Below are 24,412 nucleotides of genomic sequence, written 5' to 3'. Positions count from 1 at the left end.
GTCTATGAACATCATGTCTATGAACATCATGTCTATGAACCCCATGTCTATGAACATCATGTCTATGAACATCATGTCTATGAACATCATGTCTATGAGCCTCATGTCTATAAACATCATGTCTATGAACCTCATGTCTATGAACCTCATGTCTATGAACCTCATGTCTATGAACATCATGTCTATGAACCCCATGTCTATGAACATCATGTCTATGAACCTCATGTCTATGAACATCATGTCTATGAACCTCATGTCTATGAACATCATGTCTATGAACCTCGTGTCTATGAACCTCATGTCTATGAACCTCTTGTCTATGAACCCCATGTCTATGAACTTCATGTCTATGAATCTCATGTCTATGAACCCCATGTCTATGAACATCATGTCTATGAACATCATGTCTATGAACCTCATGTCTATGAACATCATGTCTATGAACCCCATGTCTATGAACATCATGTCTATGAACCCCATGTCTATGAACATCATGTCTATGAACCCCATGTCTATGAACATCATGTCTATGAACATCATGTCTATGAACCTCATGCCTATGAACATCATGTCTATGAACATCATGTCTATGAACCCCATGTCTATGAACATCATGTCTATGAACATCATGTCTATGAACCTCATGTCTATGAACATCATGTCTATGAACCCCATGTCTATGAACATCATGTCTATGAACCCCATGTCTATGAACATCATGTCTATGAACCTCATGTCTATGAACCCCATGTCTATGAACATCATGTCTATGAACCTCATGTCTATGAACATCATGTCTATGAGCCTCATGTCTATGAACATCATGTCTATGAACCTCATGTCTATGAACATCATGTCTATGAACATCATGTCTATGAACCTAATGTCTATGAACATCTTGTCTATGAACATCATGTCTATGAACATCATGTCTATGAGCCTCATGTCTATAAACATCATGTCTATGAACCCCATGTCTATGAACTTCATGTCTATGAATCTCATGTCTATGAACCCCATGTCTATGAACATCATGTCTATGAACATCATGTCTATGAACCTCATGTCTATGAACATCATGTCTATGAACATCATGTCTATGAACCCCATGTCTATGAACCTCATGTCTATGAACATCATGTCTATGAACTTCATGTCTATGAACATCATGTCTATGAACCCCATGTCTATGAACCCCATGTCTATGAACATCATGTCTATGAACCCCATGTCTATGAACATCATGTCTATGAACCCCATGTCTATGAACATCATGTCTATGAACCTCATGCCTATGAACATCATGTCTATGAACCTGATGTCTATGAACCCCATGTCTATGAACATCATGTCTATGAACCCCATGTCTATGAACCTCATGTCTATGAACCCCATGTCTATGAACATCATGTCTATGAACCCCATGTCTATGAACATCATGTCTATGAACCTCATGTCTATGAACCCCATGTCTATGAACATCATGTCTATGAACATCATGTCTATGAACACCATGTCTATGAACATCATGTCTATGACCACCATGTCTATGAACACCATGTCTATGAACATCATGTCTATGAACACTATGTCTATGAACATCATGTCTATGACCATCATGTCTATGAACCCCATGTCTATGAACCTCATGTCTATGAACATCATGTCTATGAACTTCATGTCTATGAACCCCATGTCTATGAACCTCATGTCTATGAACATCATGTCTATGAACCGCATGTAAGTGAACCCTATGGCGATGACCTTTGTACATGTGAAACTCGTGTCTGTAAACCTGGGTTAATCTATTGTCGAAGAGCTACCCCCCCCCCCCCCGCCATCTCCGTGGACCATCCACTCGTCTCAAACTCTGATGGACATTCTAAAATTCTTTTTTTTTTTTTTCAGATTGTCAAGCTCCAAATACCGGCTTTCTCTGCGAGCAGCACTGTAAGCAGGGTTGTAAAGATAACGCTTGCGATTACAACGGCACGTGCTATGAATGTATTGGAGAAAGATACGGGCGGTCTTGCACAGACTTGCAAGTAGACCTGGCCTCTGGAATGGCAGAGAAAGCATTTAACTTTTGGCCCTTCCTTCTTCTTCTGCTCTTATTGTTACTGCTTATCTTACTATTGATGTACTCCAGAAAGAAGATGCCCGTTGTACAAGAGACATAGGTGAAAGGTCACACTAGAATGTGTACAAATGTAATTTCCTAAAGAGTTTGTTTGTTTTATATTGTGTCGTGTGCTGGACCTCATTCACCAAAGATGAACGGTCACGTGATATTATTGATTTTATTTTTTAAAAACTGTCACGTGATAACCATTGTAGATTAAAATTAGATCGTTATTTGTATAGAATAGATAGAGAAGCATGTGACTCAATGTTGTTTGTTTACGGTTGGTGAATGAGGTCCATTGATTCTTATAGCCTTCAGAAATTAGCTTCGAAATAGGCTGAATCAATGACAAACTAGGCTGAATCAGTGACAAGGTTACTTATAGTGCCGGAGTTTAGTAAGTGGAGGCCCTGAGAAGGATTTCTGTGGTGGCCGCTAACCTACTCAAGCTTCTTTCAGTGTTTCCACCAAAGTGGGGTACGCGTACCCCAGGGGTATGGGAAGACTTTGAAGAGGGTACGCGTTGCACCTCATTAACTATGCTTTTTTTTTAAATATTTATTTATCATATTCTTTCTTCTCATAGATACAAGGCGAGGGGTACTCAGCGTTACACAAATTATAAAAGGGTACACTGTAGTTAAAAGTTTGGGAAACACTGCTCTATATGACTGCACTTTATAATATAACTAAATCATGACGTATGTGATACCAGCGAAGAAAGAGAGTATATTTTAATTGAAACTTACATCTAGCATTGTAAATCCGGCTCTGAATAGACCTACTTGTCCATGCAGCTTCTGCGTTGTGTATCTGCCGTCTCATGTTAGTGGATCGCCCTGGACTACTAGGATCATCCAAAGGGCAGCAGGTCTCACGAGACGATGCCTTAGCGCATATGGTTAGTGAATTAATACTGGAAATGTCCTCCCATTAAGGTCTCACCAGCCACACGAGGAGGAACAAAGCCGAAGTGCGAAACTCTCAGCCCCCCTGGATGACGAAAGTGGTTATCGTCGTATCACGATGGTCGGAATGTATATATTGAAGATTTTCACGATTAACTAATCAATGTCAAGGACGCTAAATTACCCCCCCCCCCAAATGTTGTCAACTGTATTTTTTAAATTTTGCTAAAATTGTGTTATTTTGTTATTTAATGCACTAGCTAATTATTTTAATACACCATTGTATCCGCGAGTTGTAAATTTGTTTTTAAATAAATTTAAAGTTGCACCACTTTATAGTCATAGCCTCAATTTTCCTTTATATTTAAATGATTTTGTAATTAGAAAATGTGCTTCTTGTGTACTAAAAAGAATCATGATAGGCCCTATAGAAAACTAGAGTATATCCACACATCCTTCATTGTGTACACCCGTGACGTACACCTAAGTCTCAAACTTGTCCTGGAAGAGTCAATACGAACATTTTATCTCTTCCTATTGAAGCCTAGGACAACAAACTCGTGTAAAGGTCGAAACCGCTTCGGTTAAATTTACCAAAAATATTTTTGTATTTGCCATTTTCACTAAATATGTATGTGTAAAAAACAAAAAACAAGAAGACTATAGCCTAATTTCTTTCGCTTTAAGGACTTCTTAACACTTTTTTTTTGGTGCGTAAAGAGTGGACAAAGTAGCGAATAGAGATTCTTCTTCTAACTGTCCCTCGGGAAGACTCACTTAAACTTAGATCCTCCCTCGCCTTTCGACGCAATTAGTGGCAAGCTGTCTCCACAAAGACCTGTCACTGGCAACATCTGATGCCCCACCTGGTGTTCACTTCTCGGGTTCTACATGAAAGTGTGGCGCTAAGTTAGACTAGGACGTCTGTGTTTGCGCTTTCCTCGTATAGGCCTCCAAGCCATCGCAACTCTGGGTATGCGTAATTCATTTTGTCAGAGCACATGTCCCGCAAACCTCCTGCAAACCTCATGCGACGCTCTGTCACAACCTCACTAAGTGGTCGATTCTCAGTTCGGCATATTACTTCCTTGTTTGAGACTCTATAACTGACTCCTGAAATCCGCCTTAGCCATTTTTGTTGAGCCAAATTTAGTCTTTTCTCAATTTTGGTTGATGTCTTCAATGTCTCACATGTTGCTGTCGGGAGAACGATTGTCAAGTAGGGGGCATAACAAAGCTCAAATAAATTATTTGTCAATAGTTCTATTATTTACGGGTACAAAATGTGTGTAATGCGGGTGCATTATTATATACTAGAAGAGTATGTTTTGTTTAAATCTGTGCTTTGCCAGCATTTGTTTTGAAGAATTTAAAAAAAAATGAATAGTGTTAGTGCATACTCTGTCTTTTACATTTTCAAATTCTCTTTAAATTAAACTGTCATAATAAGGCTTTCAACTATAAAGTAACTGCTTGAGAAGAAAATTCTGTACAAGGAAGAAGACCCGATACATGCTATAGAAAGTAAAGACCTGACACAAGGCATGTGAAATTACACTTGTACATCACTTTCTTTGACGAGTCCTTTTACACAAGATTTGTGTTTGTTTTTTAGGACTAGATTATTTCAAGTATTTGGGGCATTTTCCGATGTACTATTTCAGACACACAAAAAAATTGTACAAATAAAAGTACAAGTTAAAGTGATTTTAAAAGTTATATTAACTAGATATTTCCTAAAATTAGACTATATAGCTAAAGACCTAAACCAAAAAGTAGACATTGTCATGGCATTCATTATGAGGCTACCGGCGAATTCTTCATGTCTTCCTATCCTCCTGTCATGTCTTCTTATCCTCCTGTCATGTCTTCTTATCCTCCTCCCAATATCGCACCTCATGTTTTCTCCTAGCAGCCATTGTGAGACATTGGAGGAAAAAGAAAAGTTTCCCTTGCATACCTGATGATCTATTGTGCAGATGATGTAAAGGTCATCTGGTTCTGTGGCCTATGGTTAACGAAGGTGTCATGTGGCCAGCACATCGACCAACAGCATTTACTTTTTCCACAACAAATGTCAGGAATCCATTACAGTTGGGTGGACTTAGAGGCGGCCAAGGATTCCGATATTAAAAACCACTGTCTTCACCAGGATTCGAACCCAGGACCCCGGCTCAGAAGCCAAGCGCTTTACCGTTCAGCCACTACGCCTAGACATGAACAAGAAACATGTTTTTAAAAATACTTTTAAAAAAAAAACAAAGCTTATATTAAGTGTAATTGTATCAATAAGCATGGATCAGTTTTGTAATGATAATCACAATTCACCTAGACAGAATAAATCTGCGATTAGAAATATTTTTACCAATTGTTTTTGTTTAGCTTTTGATTTTCTCAATGCGGCTTTGATCCTATCAATTGTCTGGACCAGTTGTGAAAGTAGGAGGGAAGAAGGGGGTATCTATGTGAATGTTTACATGATCGTTTTTAAACTGTATAAAAAATGTTCACTCAGAGCTCAAGGGGACAAATTCAACTTATACCACCACATCTGTCAAGTACGATTTCTATCCTTTGTTCAAGATACCAAGCAAAAAATAATAGTTATCAATAGTTAATTAACTAATAGGTAATTTTTTTATTGATTTTTATGTTGTCAAGTAAAAGAAATAATGTGCTAAATTTCAGCATAATCCGAGATTGGGTGTGGGAAAAATAATGCACAACTTTTTACCCGACAAACAGACAGAGTGAGCTGATATAAGCTTTGTAAAAAAAAAAAAAAGCTAACTATTTATATGCTTATAAATATCTTTAAAAAGTATCGCATGTGAACATTATAATTCGCGTGTTTTATTACTATATCGTAATTTAAATTATAATAATGCAAGAAAAAAATACATAAGTATTTTTGTTTTGTTTTCGTAATCTGTTTGAAAGTCTAACCTAACATCTAACTTACAAGCTCACAAAGAGAGTTTGTGTTTTTGAACGAATTTGGAGAAGGCACACTATGCCTTTAATATTTTCAGCATTAATTTGAGAAGTTACAAAGTTTCAAAAACCAATATATAACCTTTTCCGTAATATAAAAATATTTAAAAATATTTCGAGGATAAATATAACCAATACACGAAATCCTACTTTTATTCTTAGAAATAGATCCGGCGTCAAGATTTGATTTTCGAGTTTTAGACAAAAAGCTGGCAACATTTGGTGTAGGCCTATGTAATATTTTCACACCCTCACCGTCAGTGGCGTCCCAAGAGTCGGTGTCACCCGGTGCGGTCATCTCTGGTATCACCCCCCCCCCCCCTTTCAAGTAAAAAAAAATAATCTAACAAATACAAATAACTCTTGTTTATTTTGTTACTTTTTATTGAACAATAAAACTGTAAGCTAAAGTACGCCTCTTTGACATTCTTTGTATTTAGACTTACGACTGATTCCGAATGCTGCTGTGGCATTTTAAGTCTCGAGAGACGATCTTTTCAATTTGCTACTTTGATTCTGAATAAATCTAGTAAATCATGTGTGTATTGTCTTTTGAGACAGAAGAAATCATATAGATCATTTAAAAAAAAAAACTTTCGACAATAAAAAAAAAATACCTATTAATAAACTGTTGCTGGACTTTCCAATACCATTTCACAAAGTAGACATGGGACCATAGTGTAAGGGACATAAAGCAAAATCACTTATTTTTAAATCGAAAGACTTATTAATGTCCCTTTTTTTTCTATCGTGTCAGAAAAAGTTATTGTCAATTTGATCATGACAAAACCCATAAATGTGCTACCACAATTGATTGTAAAATATCGCCATTTTTATTGTTTGGGTGTTGCCCAGTTCGGTATTCAGGTCCAGAGATTCTACATTCGACTCATTTCAAACTTTTACTCTAAGGTAATTTGCTTTTTAATTATTTTGTGTAAATATTTAGAAGATTCTAGACTTGATCTAGATTTAATTCGAATCGTTCAATACCATGGCATATTATAAAAATATATAACATCAAAACAGTGACAGTACTAGAATCTAATCTAGATCTAGACTAGTAATCTAGTACTGACACTGACAGACCGTAGCGTAGACGTCACACTGACACTCATGAAAATGATGATTAAGTTTAATTAAGTTTTATTAAGTAAGTTTAATAAAATTATTAATTAATTTAATAATCCGAGGCTGGTGTTGGAGGCATCTCTGAGTAACGAGTTACACTGAGTAGTCTGAGCTTGAGTTGTGTGACTGAGTTGAGCTCAGATCAGAAATGGTAGACCTCTCATTCTAGACTACTAGATCTAGATCTAGAAAAAGTAGATCTAAATCTAATTATTCTAATACCCTGCTAGCGGCCTAGCCCTACTAAGGACCTAGCTAGACAGCCTAGATTAGATCTATTCTATTCTAGACTAGATCTGCTAGACGGCCTAGATTAGATCTATTCTATACTATTCTAGACTAGATCTGTACTATACTCAGACTATAGACTTAACTATAGCAGATTCTTATATCTGAACAGTAGTGAACACAGACTTACGGGAACTATAGTAGTTTATTTAATCCGGACATTACATGAATTCGGACATTCGTCTGTGTTAACTGTGTAGAAGTCACTATCCCAGTGACCTAGACCTAATTGTGGTAGAATAAGTGTGTTCATTTTTATGCATAAAAATGTGAGGGGCTATGCCTGGGCCCGGCCTGGGGATCTTAAAATTTAGTTAATCTTAATAAAGAATTAAAATCTGAGTTTATTGATGCCTAAATATAGAGACTGTCCAAAATAAATTATGTTGTCCGGAATCAAATAATGTGGGTCAAATTTGTCCGAATTAAATGAAAACACAGGGCCTCTTTGACCTTAAATATAATAACAAATATAGGTTAGGGGTACAAATATAAGTAGTCATCCTTATTCTCCTTAAACCAAAGAATATTTTGATACTTCATTTTCTTTTCTATATTGAACCATTGTCAAATAATGCGCTGTCAAACTTTCAAATTTGGGCCTATAGGTGTCCGAATAGCATAAACTACTCTAGGTCAAATTTTTATTTTATTTTTTTATTTGGTGAAAGTTTAACTTACAAAAAAACTGAAAGCAGATTCTTATTCTGCAACTTAAGGACTATAAAAATAGCTGTATTCCTTTGAATTACCACTCATAGTCAAGATTTTATTTTAAAATAAAGTAGGTCACTTCATGCTCTTATATTGAACGCAGTTTTTGGGCTTTCTCCTCACTTGGACAGTGAGCACCGTCGTTGAACAGCTATATGTAATAGCTAATAAATTATATCTGTGTTACTTAAACATTTTTTAGATTGTATTAAAAGTAGATTCGCTTTTGCAATATGTATTTATAGTCTATTTCCTCATATACTCTCTCTCTGACTCTCTCTCTCTCTCTAACTCTCTATATATATAGAATATATAGAGTTAGAGAGAGACAGAGAGTTATATTATATATATTGTTTATAGTTTATTTATATACCTAGTAGATGTAATCATGTGTAGAAACAGACAGAAATAAATCTTTATAGATTATATATCTATAAATTAATTTGTTTTTTCTAGTAGCCACCTAGTCTAGATATAATAATATATTAGACTCTATATCTAGACTTTATTAGATTCTAGATTTAGACTAGAGATTCTATTTTTCTAGACTCTAAGGACATCTCTCTAAAAAAATAAAAATGAAAACTCAGAAAAGTCTCCTATTTCACTCCTAAAATTTTCACCCAGTATTGATCTAGATAGATCTAGTTTTATAGTATGATTTTACATATTTCTTAGTAAACTATGTGGAAAAGAAGCAGCGTATCTAGACCTCTAGAGGCATTATATGAATTTGATAAAATGACAAGTCGGCTGTGTTAATCAGTTAATCAAGTTAATGACCATTCACGCGTAAACACAGCCTTTCAACCATTTGTGTGCTTAAGTCTGACCTTGTGATTTAAAGCTCAAGCTAGCATTTCACGTGGCATTATTTTCTGCTGGTAGCTCCCAACATGTAGGCTACATCTATCCGGGCCCTCCCTCACCTTAAGACCATTTGTTTGAACAGTAAGATTTACTTCACATAATCATAAAAAATCTGTAAATTTTAGTGACTTACATCTAGATCTAGTTAGTGTCTAAATCTAGATTCTAGATCCAAGTTAGGTCTAGTGAAGATAATTCACACATAGATTTCAACCGTAAAAACTCTAGAAATTTATTGACTTAGATTTAGATATATCTAATATATTTAATACTGTTGACATAGCGCATTGAAAAAGCTAGACGCATGGAATAGCACTATACAAAAGGGGGGGGGGGTAAAAGTATTTCTAATTGCATTTAGAGATTTATTATATATTGTTAGTCTAGATCTATTACAATTTAATTGCATGGCTGATCCATATTAATTGATACAATTACACTTAATATTAGCTTTTTTTTTTTTTTTAATTTAATTTTTTATAAATTTTTTTTGTTTGTTTGAGTTTTGAATTTTGCTGAAAGGTTGTCCGTTATAATATAAAAGTAAATAGGATCAAAGAAATGATTTGAATATTTGTAAAGATTTTTAATTTAAGATATCTTGTAAAGATTTTAAAGTTCAGGATTTTTAGGGTGGCTCTGAGTCCACCCAACTCAAATGAGTACCTGACTTCTTAAGTTGGCGAAATCGTTAGATTGTTGTTCTGGCCACATGACACACTTGTTCGTTAACCAATGGACATGTCACCTTTACATCCTATTACATCCTGTTTTACTTTTTTTTTAACATACATATGATATGTGTGAAATACATTTAAATATTTTTTTTTAAAAGTCAAGAATTTAAGAAGATTTGTCTTGTGTTTTTTTCAACACCTTCAATATATATATCCTTCATAAGTCTTTGCTGGCTACACACTTAGCAGAATTCATATCTCTGCAGCCATACTGTCATAAAAACCAAACATGGGAAGGCTTCTCTGTAGTCAACCCTGAAAAAAAAAGTAGCTTGTGACCCTGGCAGAACTTGTGGTTCAGACTGAAGGAGACCATTGAAGGCTTTGTTTATACCAAGTTTTTACAAAGCTTCTATTAACCCACTCCATCTGTCTGTCTGGTACAGATCTTGTAGTATTGTACCTTTTTTTTTTCTCATCCTACTCCCCCTACTCTGATCAAGTTGAGACTTCATACATTTATTCATTGTCCCTAGCAAAATTTAAATCATTTAAAAAAAAGTAATTATTGTAATTAATACATTTTGATTTATATAGAAAAGAGGAGTTAAACCCTGCAATATTGGGAGATTTTGCAGTTCTTCCCCTCAGATTTATATAAGCTATATTATTTTTACAAAGTTTATATAAACTCAATTTGTCTGCATGTTTGCACCAAATTAAGTTTTTTTTTATATATTGTGCTTGTTTTTTTTTAATCTACAAAAATGTTATAAGAAACATTTTTTTAATTATTATTTCTGATTTTACTAAGGCTATACTTCACTGAACTGAGCTGAACTAAAGACATTACAAAATATATCCTTATTTGCACACTGAGCTACTGTAGAGAAATAGAGCTAATAAAATGATTTGGAATGTCATACTTCTTTATTAACATACTAGTAGGTAGAGTGAATCAGATATTCAGTGATCGATTGATTCGCTTTACTGTAACTTGTTAAACAGAGTACAATCTTTCAAGATTGGTGAAAAGGTAATATAAAAAGAACAACATTATCCTAGCCATTGTGGCTACCTACAACACCGAGGTAAAATCCTCTTTTCTCTCTCGCTCTCTCACTCTCTTTTTATAAAGCAGATAGGGAGCTAAACCCTGCCATCTTTAGATATATTGCAAGTAAGTTTTGGTTCTTCCCTTGAGATAAAAAAGTTAAAATAGAATACTGATCTTAAGGGTAGAACCGCTAATTACTCCTTTAAAGAATGGGATGCTTGAATTGGCTTCAACTTCCGGTTGAGTGGATGAAGTAGCTAAGTCAAACTGACATAAACAAATGGCACATGTCTATCAAGCCAGGCAGTGAAATGAAAGGCACTTCTTAGGTCAGCGGTTCTCGAACCTTTTATGCTCGGCGACCCCTTTTTACAATCCCCCACTTAGCTGCGACCCTCCCCCCCCCCCGGACACACACACAGCAATAGAAGAATAGACAATAACAATCCATTTTTTCAATGTTCTTTGGCGACCCCTGGAAAATCGTCAGTCGACCCCCAAGGGGGTCGCGACACACAGGTTGAGAACCCCTGTCTTAGGTGGACCTATAAAGGTGAATAGGCAACAGAGTAACCACAGGACTTTCAAGTGAGGAAGAAAGTGTCCTGATAGTTATACCCTGACTAGATACCTTTCTTAATGTAATTCTCCGTGCTCTGAGGCTTCGTGCTGAGATTTTTGTCTGTTACAGCAGAATCCTGGAAGCTGGCGTTGTTGTTTATTTTTTAGGGTGTAACTCTTCTCATCAGTCGTCTGTCTCTCTCTCCCTCATGGTCAAGCTTACTATCGACGTCGTCGTTCTGTTGTATAGTACAGGACATGAAGCTGTCCCACGTATGCTTGTGCGCTGACAGTCACGTGGTAGACTTGCGATCACGGGAAATATTTGTTGTATCGCAGATTTTGAGAATGTTGCCAGGTTTTTGAAGAATCTGAGACTTTAATGTTTCTTTCTATTTCTTTGTTACCCTGTTAGAATTGACTCGCGAAAGCAGGCGTTTTGTATGTGTCAACACTATGGTTTCATTATTAGATAGTCCTCATACATAGTAACTAGATATTAAGTGTGTTGTAACCAAAGATCGAGTTCACAGGCAAGTCTAATCATAATCAGATAACTAAAGGCGTGCCTCTAATAGTTGTTTTGACTTAGAGTATACCATCTATATCCTTCATATTTTTAGTCATCATGACTCATGTCAGTTAATAGATTTGTATTTCTTTAGTTGGAATGTTCTGTGACATAAATCTTATTATTACGTAACTTATTTTAGTCCACTTGAGACCAGGGGCGCTTATGATTGTTTTCAATTCATATATTGAATCATTCTAAAACCAGATACGCACAGGCTTAGTTGCTTTGTTATGCATTTTCAAGCCGCTGTGAGATGACATCTCAGGCCTATGTACAAATAAAGTTCCCCTTTCAGACCCTGTGGTCTATTTGGGCAGATGATGTGATTGTATATGTTGTAGCATGGAATCTTTACTATGTTCTGAGAAAGTATATAGTACTACTGTTAGGGTGTCTGGGGATGTAGAATCTTTACTTATGTTATGTATTTGTTTAGATAGAGAAATGTTGTAGTGCTATGGAATGGTGTCTAATGGACATGTTATATGTTTTGGCTGCAGGTTGTTTTTTTGTTTTTTTACTACGATTTTTCCTCGTGTAGCATTTAAATATTTTTTTCTTTAAAGCGTTCTGGACTCTGTCTATTTTAATGTGTCTTTGTCTGTTCATTTGAGAACACGCTTTTTAACATTCTTGATAGTAGATAATAGACTTGAAGATAAGCTAGACTATCTAGCAAACACTGCCTAGTTGTGGGTGTGTGTACATTCAAAGGAATTCTGTGCGCGCTGGTATGGTACAGTGTCCTATCTTTGTCTTGTCACCAGTAAGCGACATAATATTAGTATGTCGGCCAGACACACCTAGCCCTCCCCCCCCCCCCCACCACCACACACACTGCAACACACGATGAGGCAGTAGAGTGTTGTATACGCTGTAGTCTGCCGGGATAGTGCGAACAGGTAGAGGTACTATGGGACGTACATGTTTGGTTGTACTGGATAGGATACTACTGGATACAGTGAAATAACTAACTAGGATCCGCAGAGCCCACTAAGTACTTTTGTTGTCTTTGGATACGACTGGATTACATTTATTCCACTGGAATACGTTGACCCGATTTCGGACATCATTAAGACACGATTGGGTCTGTAATTCTGTTTCATCGTAATACATCTAGATCTAGACTCTAGTTATTATCTGCGCTTCACATCTTCAGAAAAACTAGTTTGTTTCTTGTGTTATTCTATTTAAACAGGTCTGTGGACGTAATGGCATGTGATTTAAATAGCACTATAAGAGCTATGTTATTGTTGTTTTTTTTTAAATAACTCTGTGTCAGTAGGATGTAGAGTTTTGACATTTAAATCTCGTGTTAATACAGGTGAAACGTGTCCCACCGTCAACCTAAAAACTAATCCATACATTTCGCAGAGGGCATTGGAATGCTCGAAAAAGTAATATTCTTTTCTCTCTCTCTCTCTCTCTCTCTCTCTCTCTCTCTCTCTCTCTCCCTCCCTCCCTCTCTCTCTCTCTCTCTCTCTCTCTCTCTCTCTCTCTCTCATATGCGCAAACACAGCTTATGCATTAGTTTTGATGTTTCCTGTACTTGTCTTCCAACTGTCTAGATCTTAGTGTTAGACATATTGTGTAAGAGTTTGGACAAAGTGTGTTTTTTTTGTTTGTTTGTTCGTTTTAAAAAGCTTAAACTAAAAGACATTAGCTCAAAGCACTGTTGATATTGTATGTTTCTGTCTTTAGTTCAAATCTCGATAGATTTCGAGTGTACAGAATGCAGCGGTGTTGTTAAAAGAAACCAATTTTCTCTACAATCTCTGCGTGTATTCTGGAATGAAGGAAGTAAATCTGAGCTAACGTTGTAGTCTGGAAACTCGGAGGAAACAGCTTCACATCACTGCTTCACTGCATGAAAGTATTTTGTTACTTACGTTAACAGTTTGCTGCTCCATGGGTTGGAAGATATAGGTTATAATAGAGGTTATCGCATTGCATGTTTCTTGATGTTACTGGGAGATTGAGTTATGGTAGAGGTTATCGACTTGTATGTTTCTTGATGCTACTGGGAGATTGAGTTATGGTAGAGGTTATCGCATTGTATGTTTCTTGATGCTACTGGGAGATTTAGTTATGGTAGAGGTTATCGACTTGTATGTTTCTTGATGCTACTGGGAGATTGAGTTATGGTAGAGGTTATCGCATTGCATGTTTCTTGATGCTACTGGGAGATTGAGTTATGGTAGAGGTTATCGACTTGTATGTTTCTTGATGCTACTGGGAGATTGAGTTATGGTAGAGGTTATCGCATTGTATGTTTCTTGATGCTACTGGGAGATTGAGTTATGGTAGAGGTTATCGCATTGCATGTTTCTTGATGCTACTGGGAGATTGAGTTATGGTAGAGGTTATCGACTTGTATGTTTCTTGATGCTACTGGGAGATTGAGTTATGGTAGAGGTTATCGCATTGTATGTTTCTTGATGCTACTGGGAGATTGAGTTATGGTAGAGGTTATCGCATTGTATGTTTCTTGATGCTACTGGGAGATTGAGTTATGGTAGAGGTTATCGCATTGTATGTTTCTTGATGCTACTGGGAGATTGAGTTATGGTAGAGGTTATCGCATTGTATGTTTCTTGATGCTACTGGGAGATTGAGTTATGGTAGAGGTTATCGACTTGTATGTTTCTTGATGCTACTGGGAGATTGAGTTATGGTAGAGGTTATCGACTTGTATGTTTCTTGATGCTACTGGGAGATTGAGTTATGGTAGAGGTTATCGACTTGTATGGATAGATGTACATAGTGAAAGGTGTGCAGCTCTTCAAAAATGTAAGAACCTCTGGCTGGGGTCATTCGTTCGAGTTGACTACACGGCGGTAATGTTCAAAGTGTGGCGGCAATGTTATGATGGGTTCTATTCAAACACATTGCCATTGTCTGTCTTTAATGGGCATGTCTTACTTATGTTGACAAACTTGGTGTCATGTCAAACGAGTTTGGCAGATCGTACATACACAAGAACCAGTTGTAAAGGAACGCTTGCATGACCAACAGTGTGGATAGGACTGGAATGTTGTAAATGTGGGTAGTTAACTGAAGAACTAAAGGGGTGGAGCTTTTTAACGAATCAATATTTGAAGTCAGGTTTATTGAGCACTACTTTGTTGGTCTTCTGTCCATTTTCATTCAATGTATACATTCACACATGTACAACTGTTGCTCTTGTGTTGTCTGTTGATGATAGTTATTTTTAAAAGCGGGTTTAAAGAAAATAATAGCAGGCTCAGTTATGTACGTGCTATTGAAGAACTGGCTTAAGTATCAGTCTAGCTACATTGTACTTGAAATGGCTTAAGTATCAGTCTAGCTACATTGTACTTGAACTGGCTTAAGTATCATTCTAGCTACATTGTACTTGAACTGGGTGCTTAGGCTCGCCGAGAACGTTTTATATTAAATGGAATATTCACATACGCATAAACTATTTTTAAAATAAGATTAAATTTGTTATTCCTTTGCTTTATGGTCATTACTTGTTCTTCAATCCGTATCCATAAGAATTCAACAAGGATCCACATTTTCCTCTTACAAAGTCTGTTAATGATAATAAAGCTGTCATTTTGACCTGCCCGGTTCATTGTCTGTGCAGCTCAATGTCTGGGTTCATCAGACCAGCAAGGGCAATAACGAACTAGTGTCACACTCTCTTCCACTAACCCACTTTCTGACGTCGGTTAACAAAAACAATGCCGTCCAAAAAGACACCTGTTCGTACGAGTAACACCTGTCAGCATCATATTAGTGTCATTAGACCATTTATTTCTATACTGTAAAGTGGTCTGGGAAGATTCTTGCTACTGCCATCATTAGACTCTCTTTCCCAATGCATTAGGGGTCGCGGTAACTGAAAGGCAAAGGTTTGAGTTCCTTTAGGCCATTGATAATTATGACTTTCCTGATTCCAGCAAACTCTCTGGCAGACCTAATTACTTTCGTCGTAGGGGTGCTGTGACAACTCAACGAACCAAATCCCTCCACTTTTCCCGATCAGCAGCCCAATCTAAGCAGGATATCAAGGCAGAGGCCGGTCCATTCTTTTATGTTATCCAGCCACAGCTTTTCTTTGAACGACACTATTCTGAAGAATGACTTTTGATAGTGCGTCATGTCTTATAATATGACCGTACCAGCTCAGCATTTGTCTCTTCACGATATTGAGGAGTTCTTCCTTCTTGCCAGCCAGCAGACTTGTTAAAGTACAAACTCATTTAAATGTCTTCTTTTCCTGATACCTGATACCCATCATTTGTCTGTAGCATTTACTCACAGAATCTGTATTAACTGTTCTATTAACTCTTTGTTGTTGTTGTTTCTCCATGATACTAATTATGAACAGTTTGCTAAGTCTTGGCGAAGTATTTCCTGCTCAGGCAACGACGGGTCAAAGAATTAGTAGTAGGCTTTCAAACGTTTGTATATTTTGTTTTTAAACAAAAACGAAACGTTTTGACTCCCTACCTATGTGTTTGAGAATGGCTTCTATAAATGTTCATCCCTGACTTTATTTACAATGACCCAAGAGGTGAACAAAAAAAAATTTATTCACATTTGCATTGCTTTTTTTTTTTTTGGATTGATATTGCAAGCTTTGTCTGTTGCCAGTGTGGTGTGATTGACAGACTCACTATCCCCCACCTTACCAAAGCTTTCAGAGGGGGGGGGGGATGACATTCCAGACAATCAATAGGATTACCGGTATGTCATATGTAGGCCTAAGTAACTTCTAGTGTGTGTGTATCGCAGCTACCTCTTAGGTTTGTACCAAGTGTGATAGTACATTCAAACCTAGTTCTGTGCTCGATATATAGTGTTACAAATGAACAGTGATAGGTAGAGGTCAACGTATGACCCCGGCGAGATGACACAGCAGCTAGTGTTCCCTGGAATCTACATGTACAAACAAAGACAGGATGTGACGTGTCCACACGTGTTGTTCCAGGGGACGAACAGATCTAAGTAGGGGGACAGTTACTAATGAACAGTGACAGATAAAGGTCACTACGTGTGACCCCGACTTGATGACACTGCAGCGAGTGTTTTCTGGAATCTACGTATATAAATAAAGACAGGATGTGACGTTTCCTGACATGTTATTCCAGAGGATACTAGGAGTGTTTGTGCAACTTTGGACCAGCGATTAGGGACTCTATATAAGCCAGAGAGTTAATGTGAAAGTCAGTCGTATGGAGTCGTGAGTGAGCTGTTACAGTCGAGACAGACTATGTAAGACGTGTGCGGCTCTGTGGAAGAGAAATGTGTACGACTCGATGCAAGTTAACTAGGGTAGAGTTAACTGGAGTGGACTACTGTCGCTAAAGTCTATACAGCGAACTACAGTGGACTTGAGCCGTTACAGTCGATACAGTCGATGTAAGACGTGTGCGGCTCTGATTCGGTAGACTTGAGTACGACTTGGTTCAGCTTTGGGAGACCTGGAGCGACACTGGGAAGTGTGTCGTTGGTCTGTTCTGTGGAATACGGCTCGAGGAAAGTTGAGAAGAGATGAATTGCAACGAAGTGAAGAGATGAATTGCAACGAAGTATAGCTAACTGTAAACTGACAGATATTGTACAGTCTTCTACGCTACATGTTACAGTAACGAATTGTTAGAGTTAATAGTCATTAAAGTTATATGAAACTGAAAGTTTAGTCGTCAAGTTCTTTGCTGTGTTTTTATTTGTGTGACAACTAATACATCTAGCCAGAAGATTCAGAAATACGTAACAATTGGTGTCAGAAGTGGGATCTTTCTGGCTAGAATGTGTTCCATCAAACTTCTTATTGAACTTGACATGAAAGAACTTAGACAAGAGCTTCGAGAAAGAGGTCTACAGCTTAACGGAAATAAGGAAACGCTAACAGCACGTCTCAGACAAGCCCTGTTGGAGGAAGATGAGAATCCGGACACTTGCCAATTTGAAATCAAACCTAATACGATGGAGCTCCTGAGAACTTTGCAATAAAAAAATGAACTCGGTGAACGAGAGCATTAAGGAGATAGAATCAGAAATCAACACCCGATTTTCTTCATTTAACCATTTGATCAAAGCCATGAATAAGAATGAACAAATAGCTACCACGCCCAACAAGACAGAAGAACAAACAAATACGATAAAAGATCAAACTAGAATCATGATTAACGAGCTGCTGAACACTCAGCAGTATCAGATTGAGTCAACAGATGAAAGAGCTACACCATTGATGAACAGCGAACAATTGTCCAACCAAGAATGTAGCGATACAGACAATTACGATAAAGATGCTGGTGATGGCTGTGCTGTCTGTTACTGTGATAGCAAACCAAACGAATGTGGCCTACTAGAAATGAAAAGAGACGGTAGCTGTTTCTGTTTCAACGAAAAGCAGAATGAGACCGCTGAAGAAACAATAAAAGAGACCTATAGTTTGACCGAAGCTTTAGCTACAGATAAACCTGATATGAGTACCTCAACCAGCCAAACAGATCAAGACAACGTTGGGTCTGCGTCCAAGCCTGTTGCTGTGGGCCTTAAAGACTTCTGTCTTCTATCTGCCATTGTCTACGAGAGGAACTCGAAGCTGGATTATTGCACCCATGCGTTTGACAAGAACTGTACGTACGTAGCTATGCAAGAAGACTGTGAATGCCAAGAAATACACAAACAAGCTCTAGACTTAACAGAAGCTTGTACAGCTATCAAGGTAGGCGTGAGAAGCCCTGGTGATAGTCAAGGAATTACAATAGAAACTGATGCTAAAGTTGAGGGACCTTTGCACGTTGAATCTTATCAACCTGCCCCACAGTCGAGTCCTCCAGACTCGGATGAAGGTGATGACGTGTTTGACACCTTGCCTTCAAGTGGACTTGCAGCTCATTTGCAAAGCACCCATCGAAGAATAATGCTGAAGCAACGTGTTAGATCAACAGTCTTGATGACTACAGCTATGGAATGCAATACCTTCCTATGTGCTAAGTGGCTGCCATCAGCATTGATTGACAAGAAAGCAAGAGAACGACATCGACATCGACGAAATCAAAGAAATATCAAATTGAGGAGGCGGAGAAAGCGACACATGCAGAGTGCAACGTGGATGGCTCTAACAAGATCAAGATACAAACCCACCCCTTCTCCCACTGATAGACCCCCACCTGCATTGATGAAACTCCACAGCCCATGTTGTTAGAAAACAAGCCCACCACTTCTCCCACTGATAGACCCCCACCTGCACTAACGAAGTCCATAGCCCATGTTGTTAGAAAGATTCTGCCCGGAACCATCAAACCAAAGAAGAAAGCCTTACGAATCAGTTGAAAGTGTGAAGCCACTAAAGAAGAACTCATAAGAATAGGTTTGATGAAGTATAACAGAGGTTTTTAGAAGAACGCTAATAAAGTCAGAAGCAAGAAAGACAGAAAAGAAGTAGTTTAAGATGTCAGAACTGTAGTGAGTAACCATCTGTGACAGAACTGTACAAGAAGATCAACACAACATCGTACAAACCCAAAGTCAGTTGCTGTTGTAAGATGAACATGTGAATATTGCTGTACTGTGATGAACCTGTGTATCTCTGAAGAAGCTCTGTAAAAAGATGCTTGAAAATGTAAAACTCAGCAAGTGAAGCACGAACTCGTTAGAATGCTGATGAATTTTCTCGACAAGAGTGCCCAATGTCGTCATCTGAAGGTCGATGTTTCCATACCAAGATTGATGAAAACATTTGTGAGGAACTGCTGAAAAATGAAGATTTGGCTCCCATTCTTCTATGGAAAGAAGATGGACAACTGCCAGATTGAAAGAACATCTCTGAGAAGGGGGCAACCACCAAAGCTTCCTACTTGATCGTCGATCGATTTCATCAGTATCGTGATGAAATAGAATCTGTTCGGGACGAACAGATCTAAGAAGGGGGCAGTGTTACAAATGAACAGTGATAGGTAGAGGTCAACGTATGACCCCGGCGAGATGACACAGCAGCTAGTGTTCCCTGGAATCTACATGTACAAACAAAGACAGGATGTGACGTGTCCACACGTGTTGTTCCAGGGGACGAACAGATCTAAGTAGGGGGACAGTTACTAATGAACAGTGACAGATAAAGGTCACTACGTGTGACCCCGACTTGATGACACTGCAGCGAGTGTTTTCTGGAATCTACGTATATAAATAAAGACAGGATGTGACGTTTCCTGACATGTTATTCCAGAGGATACTAGGAGTGTTTGTGCAACTTTGGACCAGCGATTAGGGACTCTATATAAGCCAGAGAGTTAATGTGAAAGTCAGTCGTATGGAGTCGTGAGTGAGCTGTTACAGTCGAGACAGACTATGTAAGACGTGTGCGGCTCTGTGGAAGAGAAATGTGTACGACTCGATGCAAGTTAACTAGGGTAGAGTTAACTGGAGTGGACTACTGTCGCTAAAGTCTATACAGCGAACTACAGTGGACTTGAGCCGTTACAGTCGATACAGTCGATGTAAGACGTGTGCGGCTCTGATTCGGTAGACTTGAGTACGACTTGGTTCAGCTTTGGGAGACCTGGAGCGACACTGGGAAGTGTGTCGTTGGTCTGTTCTGTGGAATACGGCTCGAGGAAAGTTGAGAAGAGATGAATTGCAACGAAGTGAAGAGATGAATTGCAACGAAGTATAGCTAACTGTAAACTGACAGATATTGTACAGTCTTCTACGCTACATGTTACAGTAACGAATTGTTAGAGTTAATAGTCATTAAAGTTATATGAAACTGAAAGTTTAGTCGTCAAGTTCTTTGCTGTGTTTTTATTTGTGTGACAACTAATACATCTAGCCAGAAGATTCAGAAATACGTAACAATACTATGTACCTACTTGTCATAGTTTCAGGCCTGATCCAACAGTGAAAGAGGAGACTCTCAAACCAGACAAAGGTTCATATATTTCAAAACATCATGTTCTAATAATAATAATTTAATTTACAGCTGTTAACAAACAAAATGTAGTTTCAATGTGCTGCGATAACATTACAAACATAAACACGAGAGCTAAAATGACAAACTAGTCTTTTAGAATTTAAAAAAAATAACTTTGCTACATATGTATGTTGACTTCCAAGTTTCATTCTTTCCTCTCGACTCTCACGTTATTCCCACACTGGGTTATGTGGACATGTGGCGATTGTATCTGCTTCGTGTGGATTGTGACACCTTGTGTCCCAAGTGTTTGTCCACACGCCCACATGTTGACCCACGTCTTGTAGCACCAGCATAATGCATGGCAGCGGCCTCATCGCATGTGTTGAAGCAGCACAGCTTAGTGGGGGACTCTTTCTTGTTTCAGAAACCAGTCCTTCTCTTGTGTGAGAGTTGCTTGCTGAGCGCTTTGGTTCTATGGGTGTAGTTTATAATAAGGAATAATTAGTAGGAGCGCGTGTCGTGGTGACATTGTCTGTATCTGCTATGTCCGTAATGTCACATGCCTTAGTGTGCCTCGAATGGCTGAGAACATTTGGTCGACAAATACTCTTGTTTGTGGAGTGTTTGCTGACAGAGCTCTGCTCCTTAGTTGTGAAGAGCTTTAAAAATAGATTTTTACAAATGAAAGGGAAAGAACTTTGCTCTCCACTAGATTAATTGATTTAAAAGTGGTCATGTTGAAAGACGAAAATACGATTTTTTTTTAATGGTGAGAAATATTATTATTTGCTATTTAAAGGATAGGATGATTGGCTTCTCGTCTGATCTCAGTCAAGTTTTAAAATATATTATAAAGCGATTATGAACAAGAAAATGAGCTTAGTTTGTTTCATAACCAGTAAACAATTGGAGAATCCAGGGATGTAGTACCTTCAGATACACTCTAAATATGTGTTTCGCAATCTTACAAAGTTTATATTTCAATCATTGTATTTTTCCAAAAGCCTAGATCAACTTACTCTGTCTCTCTGTTTTTCTGGTCAAAAGTTTGAACTAGTTATTTCTCCCACACTCATTCTCGGGTCAAGTTGAAACGTTGCACAATTATTTATTGGCCAAGACAATACATGAATAAATGTTTATATATATATAAATTAACTAATCAGTTAGTTGATTACTTGTTTGTTTGATATATCAAAACATGAGTTTAAAATTAACCAATGAATCACTTTTTATTGGTAAGGGAAACAACTTCTAGATTCTTGATGGATATAGTTGTAAGTTCGGAGTTCTTCTACTTAGATAAGCTTTGTTTTGTTTTTAAAGATTTTGTTTTTGTTTCAAATGGAATTTTCTGTTTTTGATACTTGGTATTACTTGTTATCATTCAATAAATCGTGTTTCTTTGACAACTCTTATAAAGGCAATTCTCGGCAGATCACGGAATGAGGAATCGCTTCTTTACAACTAATTCCTTTCAAAAATTCATTTCGCTCGGATATCTCGTTTGGTTGTTACACGAATTCCAAACAATAAATGTTTCCATTTGAATTGCCTAATAGTAAGTCAGGAAATGTGTACTCCGCCCATTACATAGGATTAATGTTAAGTCAACCAACATTTATAGGCACCTTGGTGAAGTCCTTAACTCATTAAGATACCCCACAATAAGTTCTGAAGTCTAAACATGTCTGGAAGTATTCATGGTGTGGTGGATCCCTTTTGAAATGTGGATAGATAGAAGAGGTCCTAAATAGGAGTGTATGTGTGGAGGTTGTTATTGGATGACGCTAGACTGTTATCATTGAAGCTGTGTGCTAAATCTGAGTGTCTGTGTGGACGTCATTATTGGATGCCTCTGGACAGTGAAACTGTGTTATCTCTTCAAGCAGTGATAGGAAGACTTCGTGTTTCATTACTTCCTTCTTTCCTTGACTCACTCGGCCGTCGTTTTGTATGGGGACCTTTGTGTATGTGTGTGTGTTGTTCGTTGCTTTTAGTCTGTCTTAAGCCATAGTAATACAGTACTGGTCCTTTGATGGGAGCTCTAGTGACACAACCGGTCATCCTTTCTCTGTGTGTGTGTGTGTGTTTCGTTTTTTGTTAGTGTGCTGTCAGTGCTGGATTCTTGGGTTATGTTTCGGGTAACAAGCATTGCCATGTAGTTTGTAGTTGCTTGTTTTTCTTCCTAAAGTGTACCAGCTTGAAACCCTTCTATCTTTTTTATTTATTTTAACGGAACCCTATTAGTTTAAATAGCCTTAAGTTTTAAAAATAATTCTCCTCTGTTAGTTCCGCTCCAAAGTTCCCAAATTCCCAATCACATCAATATTTCACACAAAAATGGGCAAGTTCTTAATACATTTACAATGGAATCAATCCGTTAATGGACATTTAATGTGCCCCGATAAAGCCAGACTTAAGAACTGGCAAGTCTCTCTTATTTGTGCTCGTGTATTGTTTGACTTTTATTCTTACCATTCATTTGTTCAGAAAATCAGACTAGACAAAGAACTCTTTGGTGGGGGTGTTTTTCTCTTGTTAGAGCAGCCCAGTCAAACACAACAATTAGCTGTGCAGTTCATTGGAAATGTTTGTTAGATCGTGTCTCAATCTGTCACACACAAACTTGTGTCGCTGCTAATGGAAAACCTTGTCAAGAGTTGCTGGACAAACCATTCACCCCTCGAGATGTTAGTTCAGGTTCTGTTAGCTGAATGACTTCACAAAACATGCCGTTTTCATAAATGTCGACTAGTCATTGGTTTGGATTACATATGCAATGGGTTTAAAGCTTGGACCATTTTTTTTTTTACCAATTCTATCTTTAAGATTTAGAAGGAAAAGGATCATACAATAGAACATCTATCTTATTGCCATTCTATCCGAGTAGTCTCAGTCTCTCACTTTCTATGTAACGCAGACTATACGTAGGCTCATTTGTTCTCTAGTTTGTGTACAAGGCAAAGGGTCACGAAATTAAACTCTGCATCATGTATCGAAACATTAGTCTAATTTTTTGATGCTTTACACTTTTAAAGTTAATGAACTACATTCATTGCCCGGTACAACTTTCATTTCGTAAATGCATGTTATTATAGAAGTCAATATTTAGAGTGGACATTCTTCGAGTCTATCAACAACAAATGGTTTTAATCTTTCTATGGAATACAGACTTCTTTCTCTAGGCGCATTGTCGTGATTGGCTGTGATGAACACCTGAAAAACACAGAGTAATGTTTGTGTTGTAGATCTCGACGTGTTGCACCTTGTCGCAGTCCATGTTGAATCTATTGTCATTCATCTACGTCTTGGTTTTCTAACCAGTGGGTCAGGTAGCCGCAGCTGATATGGTCATAGTAGTCAGTATTTGTAGGCCTTGACTTGTCTTTGTTGGCCTGACCTTTCAACTTGCTTGATCTCCTTCATTGATATCGCCGACGTACTGGGAGAAAGTGTCTATCTATTGATAGCCTGCACAGTTGAACTCATGATAAGTGTTGATACTGCAAGGATACTTCAGCATGTATGTATACATTGTATGCTCTCTCTCTGCCCTTCCTCCCCCAGTGTTTCACAGGGAAGTCGCGAAGAACATTAAAAAAAAAACCAACAGGGAT

The 24,412-nt window shown here is 37.7% G+C and overlaps 2 protein-coding genes across 12 annotated transcripts in view; both read left to right on the top strand.

Annotated features, from left to right (window-relative positions):
- Nucleotides 1–3,354, top strand: part of LOC106075186 (uncharacterized) — a 65,604-nt gene extending 62,250 nt beyond the window's left edge. The window contains exon 23 of the mRNA XM_056045069.1: nucleotides 1,909–3,354. Within this exon, the coding sequence (XP_055901044.1) occupies nucleotides 1,909–2,180 (272 nt within the window). The 3' untranslated portion in view covers nucleotides 2,181–3,354. The remainder of the gene's footprint in view (nucleotides 1–1,908) is intronic.
- A 3,454-nt stretch (nucleotides 3,355–6,808) lies between these two features.
- The window catches only part of LOC106054434 (protein kinase C and casein kinase substrate in neurons protein 3-like), a 228,999-nt gene continuing 211,395 nt past the window's right edge, over nucleotides 6,809–24,412 (top strand). For 7 of the 11 annotated variants that reach the window (XM_056044743.1, XM_056044749.1, XM_056044748.1 and 4 more), the window contains exon 1: nucleotides 6,809–6,939. The gene's annotated coding sequence lies outside the window, so the exon portion shown is untranslated. Of the gene's footprint in view, nucleotides 6,940–12,757; nucleotides 13,098–24,412 lie in introns of those variants that run through there. The other 4 variants (XM_056044741.1, XM_056044739.1, XM_056044742.1 and 1 more) reach the window with 3 other exon arrangements.

Source organism: Biomphalaria glabrata, chromosome 10 (genome assembly GCF_947242115.1).
Source record: "Biomphalaria glabrata chromosome 10, xgBioGlab47.1, whole genome shotgun sequence".
NCBI lineage: Eukaryota > Metazoa > Mollusca > Gastropoda > Planorbidae > Biomphalaria > Biomphalaria glabrata.
This window is presented reverse-complemented; position numbering and strand designations above follow the sequence as displayed.